Genomic DNA, 7156 nt, shown 5'->3' on the forward strand with positions numbered 1-7156 from the left:
GACACAATCAAGTTGCTACAAAGTCTAGACAACGTTTGAAACGTGGTAGACCAATAGGTTCCAAAGATAAGAACCCTCGGAAAACAAAGAAAGGTGCATCCGAGGCTGAAACCCTAGGCATGGCCGTGGCCGATCCTGAAACCCTAGAGATGGCCGTGACCGAACCTAAGGCCTTAGACAGGGCCGATGAACCTAATGTGCCTACTAATGATGCTTGGGACGCCAAGCTTCAAGGTACTGAAGGTCCTGATAACAATGAGATCTCAATCAATTATGTCTTATCTGGGATACAATGAAACATAAAGAATGTCGACATTGATGATATATTTGCATACAAGGTAGCCCTTGAACTCATGGATTTAAACGAGGATCATGAACCCACGTCTATCTTAAAGTTCACTCAACGATCAGATTGGTTCAAATAGAAAGAAGCTATAAACGTGGAGTTAAACTCTTTAAAGAACAGAGATGTATTTGGTCCAATAATTCAGACACCTTATGATGTTATACCAGTTGGATACAAGTGGGTCTTTGTGAGGAAAAGAAACGAACATGGTGAGGTCGTGAGGTACAAAGCACGGCTTGTTGCACAAGGATTCTCACAGAGACCAGGAATAGATTATGAGGAGACATACTCCCCTGTGGTGGATGCTACTACTTTTCGATTCCTAATAAGTCTGGCTATAAGAGAGAAATTAGACTTGCGGTTAATGGATATAGTAACTGCATACTTATATGGTCCACTGGATAATGAGATATATATGAAAGTACCAGAGGGTATTGAATTGAAAAACAAAGCAAGTTCTCGAGAACAACATTGTATAAAGTTGAACAAGTCGCTTTATGGATTGAAACAATCAGGCCGAATGTGGTACAATAGGCTAAGTGAGTACCTAGTGAAAGAAGGATATAAGAATGATCCGATCAGCCCATGTATCTTCATAAAGAAATTCGGCCAGGGCTTTGTGATCATAGCAGTGTATGTTGATGATCTGAATATCCTAGGAACCTCTGGAGAAATCTCTCAAACAGTTGAATATCTTAAGAAAGAATTCGAGATGAAAGATCTAGGAAAAACGAAGTTATTTTTGGGATTACAGCTTGAGTACATTAGAGATGGAATCCTTGTGCATCAAATGGCATATACAGAAAAAGTACTCAAACGTTTCAATATGGCCGATTCTCACCCATTGTCTAGCCCCATGGTTGTGAGGTCTCTAGGCCTGGAGACGGATCCGTTCGGTCCTAAGAAGGACGATGAAGAAGTCCTTGGTCCCGAAGTTCCATATCTCAGTGCCATAGGAGCTTTAATGTATCTGGCCAGCCACACTCGACCAGACATATACTTTGCCGTAAACCTACTGTCTAGGTTTAGCTCTTGTCCGACCCAAAGGCACTGGAACGGGATTAAACATATTCTTCGTTACCTGCAAGGAACGAAAGACTTGGGTTTATTTTATACTAACCAAAGCAAAGAAGGTTTAGTTGGCTTTGCTGACGCAGGTTATCTCTCGGATCCACACAATGTTCGATCTCAGATAGACTATGTTTTTACACATGGTGGTACGGCCATATCATGGCGTTCCATGAAGCAGACCATCGCGGCCACATCATCCAACCATTCGGAGATCTTGGCTATTCATGAGGCCAGCCGCGAATGTGTATGGTTACGGTCCATGACCAACCATATCCGAGTTGATTGTGGGATGACCGAAGGGAAAGACGCACCAACGATCATGTATGAGGACAATGCAGCATGCATTGCTCAGCTTAAGGACGGCTACATCAAAGGAGACAGGACGAAGCACATCTTGCCTAAGTTCTTCTCCACGCACAAGCTACAGAAAGCCGGCGAGGTCCAAGTAGTCCAAGTGCGTTCAAGTGACAACTCAGCTGATCTATTCACCAAGTCGCTTCCTACTTGCACGTTCAGAAAGCTCACGCATCAGATTGGGATGCGTCGACTGAAAGACCTTCAGTGAGGTACAGAACAGGGGGAGTAATACGTGTTGTACTCTTTTTCCTTCACCATGGTTTTGTCCCATTGGGTTTTCCTGGTAAGGTTTTAATGAGGCAACATCCAAAGCGTATTACAATCTCTGTATGGATATGAAATCCAAGGGGGAGTGTTATAAACCATATTGTGGATGTCCATAACCGGCCCGGTTCCATAACCGGCCTATACTTAGAGAGAGAGAGGGAGTCGGCCGTGAGGAGAGAGAGTCGGCAGCTCCTTGCCTTTTCCTTCTTGGTTTATGATTTGTACTCTTTCCATATTTGTATTTCTTTTTCTAGTCTTTCCATTATTCTATGACGGTATAATTCCCTATATATAAAGGGCTCCTTATGTTTAAGATTAATAAGAATAAGAAACTATTCTCCTAAGTTTCACAACAGTCATGAAGTTTTTCTTCGGTAATGATATGCACTAGATTGAAAAACATTCATTTTCAAAAAAAAAACGAGAAACTAGAGAGAGAATAAAAGAATTATAAAAGAATGAGAGACTATAGCAGATATACTTTACAATATTCTTATAATTTGAATTATTTACATATAATATATTGTTTTCAATTATCATTCGACAAGTAAAAACTTAACAATATTGAGAATAACAAACATAAAATGAACTGAGTTCCAAAGTTTAAAGATAATTCATAAATTTTAAAGGGATATAGATTCACTTTTTTGTGTTTGCTATAATAGTTAGATCCCCTTGTTATCAAAAGGGAAGCGGTTTTAAAAAGTACCCTTAAAATATACACATATTTGTAAAGACCCACACATTACTAGACTATGTACAGTTACTGCCACTGGTCTAACTTTATTTTCAATACATATACACATGCATATCGTATGGTTTTAAATTAATTGACATGATCTCTCTCTGACGGTGGATTTTGCCTATAATACCTACCTCCCATGTATTTGTCATGTTTTTGTTTTTTGTTTTGATGACCGTGGGGTTCCCAGACGGTAAGCCCAGACTAATCCCCACGAGACCTTCCATCCGGGCACGCACGATTATAGGCGGGAAGATGGCCAAGGCGACTCGAACCCATGTATTTGTCATGTTCTCTGCTCTACTAATGACCTGGCCTTCAATAATAAAAAATATATCGATTAGATGGTATAACATTACAAGATGATCTATATGTTATAATCAAACAAATATCAAAACGATGTAAACCCCACTAAAATTACAAATTGGGTTGTCTTAATTCCAGAATTATCATGTTACGTATTTTATTCAAGATTCAGTGTTACATATGATGTTGGTTACGAATCAATGGAACAAAGTTTTGATCATTTTCATCTCTTATTTTCAAATGGCGTTACAGTCTGAGCTATTAGAAGAATCTAACGAGGCCACTATAGGTTGTTTACATAATTTATATTTGCTATGTCTTTGTTAATTCTCCGATTAATTTATAATTTATATAAAGAATTTATGTATCAATTCCTTTCTTAGTTTAAAATGTACTAGACTTGGATCCGCGCGACCGCACGAGTATTTTTTTTGAAATATTTTTTCGTGATGTAGTTATATGTTTTTACACCCTTATTATCCTCTATACATTTAAGTATATGTCATATAGACAACTAATGAGAGTATGTTTTTTTAAAAGAGTAAATACGATTTGATATTATGTGTAACATAATTAACCTATTAGTCATGATTTTTTTTTTAAAATTAACACGTGCAATTGATAACACAAAATTGAAAATAAGAAAAAAATAATATTACAATTGTTTTGATTTATTCAGCAACAATTCTAAACCAAACTTATATTACTTGTTGGGCCATATTTGTTTTGATCTAATGATAATTTGTTTAACAATATCGGCTCAAATGGCCCAAGTCACCCAATCTCTTTGTTTTTGTGACTGGCAAGTTATGATCGTTAGTACGTATTTAAAAAAAATTGAATAGAGAAGTTTTTTAAAAAAAAATCTATCTATATTTTTCTGTGAAAAAAAGAGCGATTACAATGGAGAAACTTTGTTTCAAAGCTTGAGATAAGTTGTTCTTTAATGGGATATCTGATTCCGTGGGGAAAGATTGTATCTGATGTTTCATTTGTGGATCAAGGTATTGAATTTCACATCTTCGAAATATATCTGAATTTTCTTTTTAGAATGTTTTTTAATGAGTCTTTTACAATGTTTTAAAGGAAATTTGCGTGGTCAGAAAAGAGAACCGACAAAAATCAATTTTGTTTTTGTTTTGATAAAACCAGAGTTTCAGATCTGCGGTGAGATTTCTGACGTCTATCAAATAAAATATGCAAGGGTAGCTTTGAATTAAATACTCTCAAAATTTATGGTATCTAAAATAAAACTTTCTTGTGGTGATTTTGAATTTTTCCTGTGTTTAGCTGGACAAAAACACCAACGTAGAGTAAAAAGAGAATTCGGACAGAAGATCTGAACTCCACCAATATCTATAGCTTTACCTATTATATCTATCATAGATAAAAACACTCACGTTGGTTACACTATGAAGTTTACAAAAGATAAACATAATCTATAGGAATAGCATATCAAAATAATATACCAATTAGAAAGTTAGTATCATGACTTCCTTTCAAGATCTCTTCGTAACTTGTTAGAGACAAAAATCTGTTATCACATGGTGGTCTGAGTCTGTAAAATCAGTCTCGTTTGTGATAGTCATCTTATACTTTAGTTTTGATGGTTTGTATTTGCCACCGGTATTAGATATCATCATGTTCTCCGTAACACGCCATTTTCAAGGAAGAAGGTTTCTTGAACACACATAATGTGAGTTCTCTTGCACATACACTAAATTTTACCATCCTAAAAACAACAAATGATTGTATCAGAAACATATAGATTAAAAAAATACAGAAAATAGTCAGATTATAGAACTAACTGTTTCATCAACTAAAACCATTTCTACGGGTTTCATAGGTGGGTTTTGTATCCATGAGTGAATCAGTTTCACTTACACGCCACACACTCTTATATGGTTTCAGATCTTTGAGCAAATGAAAACTTTTGTTAGTAGACATATTTTTGTGAGGTGCGAAGGAAGTGAATCTGTAGAAAATGAGTACATGTCGAGTAGAATATATATTGAAGATACAAAACCCTAGAGTAGAGAAAATATCTTAACCACATTTGCAAGGCATATCCCGTCTAAATAAATATGTAGAATATTTTGTTTATTATGTGTTATGGTTAAAAGCCCGTAAAATAGGAAATGCTAAGATTTGGTAGTTGTTTGTTCGAATTTTATGTTGAATCATATATTTAAATTTACTTTAAAACTTAGTGGTTATGAATATAAATAGGAAAGTCTAAGATTTTGTGCTTGTTCTGCAATTGTAGGCGTAAAAGTAATAGAATTTACACAAATAAAAAAGTCAATTCGAATTCTACGTAGATGATTTAAACCAACAAAATAGGAAAGTCTAAGATTTGCTAACCTTTTGTGCTTAAATTTCGGAGCATACAACCCTATGTTTAATTATATATTCTAATTGACTTTTATAAATTTGTGGTTATGATTTGAAATTAGGAAAGGCTAAGATTTTGTGATATCCCCCGAGATTGTAGGTCTCATCGAGTTGTGATCTGCCAAATTAGTTCACTAAAGAATTAAATGTATAAGATTTTGGGTGGGATGAAATATAGAAAAGTAATGAATTGTACATATAAATTATGTATAATTAGCATATAATAATAAGTTTGTCACATTGGCAGATAGAAGTAAGAGCTTATTCAAATCGATCATTGTTATAAGTTGATCTTTTTCAACATGTTGAATTATAGTTTACATAATTTTGCTGTTGGTGCAGGTTAAATAAACTTAAAGGAAGGATTATGGTTTGATAATGATATTGGAGGACAAATCAGAAAACATTGACTACCTAGGAAAGAGAAGCATTGTCGTTACATTATTTGTTTCTGTCGTTTTTAGTTAGTTTTAATTATTTTAGAAAACATTGATTACTTGGAAAAGACAAGCATTATTAATTGTTTAGTTCATTTAATTATCAGTGGCATTTAGTTGTAAATAAAAGAAAACTCTAAGGGTTATTTTATATGTGTACTTCTGTTTTAATAAAGTAGATACATAATAAATGAACGACAAAATAATTCATGATCTGTCAAAAAAAATAACGAGATCTTAATATTCAGGACAAAGTAATCAATAAATATGTGTACCTTTAAGAAAAAAATTCTTCTTTTCATCGATATTCCTTAAATCATCGTAACTTGAAAGTGAAAGATAAATCTTATCAGATAGAAGATCACATTTTGTTAAGATTGTCTTGCCTGAAAGTATCATTTTGTATTGATGATTTGTTGGGCGATAATGTCCAAATCACGCGATATGGTCACCGAGATATTAGGCAAAATTGAAACGACTTGGAGAAAGGGTTTTTCCATAAAATATTTTACGGCAAAGTAAATTTTGAGGTTTTAGGTGTGTAAATAAGAATATACATTGAGCTTTCTATAGAGGATTAATCGATGTTCATAAACGAATATACTACACAAATATTCCCTAAGCCAATATACTAATCTATAATAAATAGCAAATCACGCAATATGGTGATCGTGATATTAGGCATGATTGATACGTCTTGGAGAAGGGATTTTCGAGAAATGATTTTAATTGTTATAAAATTTGGGTTCATGTTATTTTAATTACCGAAATATAGATATTGATATCAATTAATAACATAATTATATGAACTTCCAAAGCGAAATATTGTGTTTGATCAGTTTGAAATAAAAAAAATTACTAACCATGGTGATTACCGAGATGAACCGAGATTACTAAAGATTTAATTGTTATAAAATTTCTGTTTCTGTTATTTTAATTACCGGAAATATAGATATTGATATCAATTATTAACATAGTTATATGAACTTCCAAAGCGAAATATTGTGTTTGATCAGTTTGAAATAAAAAAATTACTAACCATGGTGATTACCGAGATGAACCGAGATTACTAACCATGGTTCTAACCGTGAACAAAATATTATTATGGCATCTGTGGTTCTAACCGTGAACAAAATATTATTATGGCATCTGTTCAAACAAATAGTAACTGTTATAACAATTGTTGCCTAGACGTGAATTAACCGTAAAATTTTCTTTGAGTTTATATTCAAAATC

At 33.9% G+C, this 7156-nt stretch overlaps 1 protein-coding gene and 1 long non-coding RNA gene across 2 annotated transcripts; both read left to right on the plus strand.

The window, feature by feature from the left end:
* Positions 1 to 1172: 1172 nt before the first annotated feature.
* On the plus strand, positions 1173 to 2472 carry LOC125582088 (secreted RxLR effector protein 161-like). Its single transcript, XM_048748586.1, has one exon. It carries the CDS (start codon positions 1173 to 1175, stop codon positions 1980 to 1982), a length of 810 nt encoding a protein of 269 aa, XP_048604543.1. The 3' UTR covers positions 1983 to 2472.
* Positions 2473 to 3378: 906 nt separating this feature from the next.
* LOC125582089 lies at positions 3379 to 7156 on the plus strand. The gene is made up of 2 exons (XR_007319941.1): positions 3379 to 4093; positions 4176 to 7156. It is a non-coding gene; the product is annotated as an uncharacterized LOC125582089 (long non-coding RNA).

The sequence above is a fragment of the Brassica napus genome, chromosome C2, assembly GCF_020379485.1.
Source record: "Brassica napus cultivar Da-Ae chromosome C2, Da-Ae, whole genome shotgun sequence".
Classification (NCBI taxonomy): Eukaryota; Viridiplantae; Streptophyta; class Magnoliopsida; order Brassicales; family Brassicaceae; genus Brassica; species Brassica napus.

What these genes read in the sequence shown, in the direction of transcription:
- LOC125582088 (XM_048748586.1), top strand. Translation starts at nt 1,173, where the DNA reads ATGGCCGATTCTCACCCATTGTCTAGCCCCATGGTTGTGAGGTCTCTA.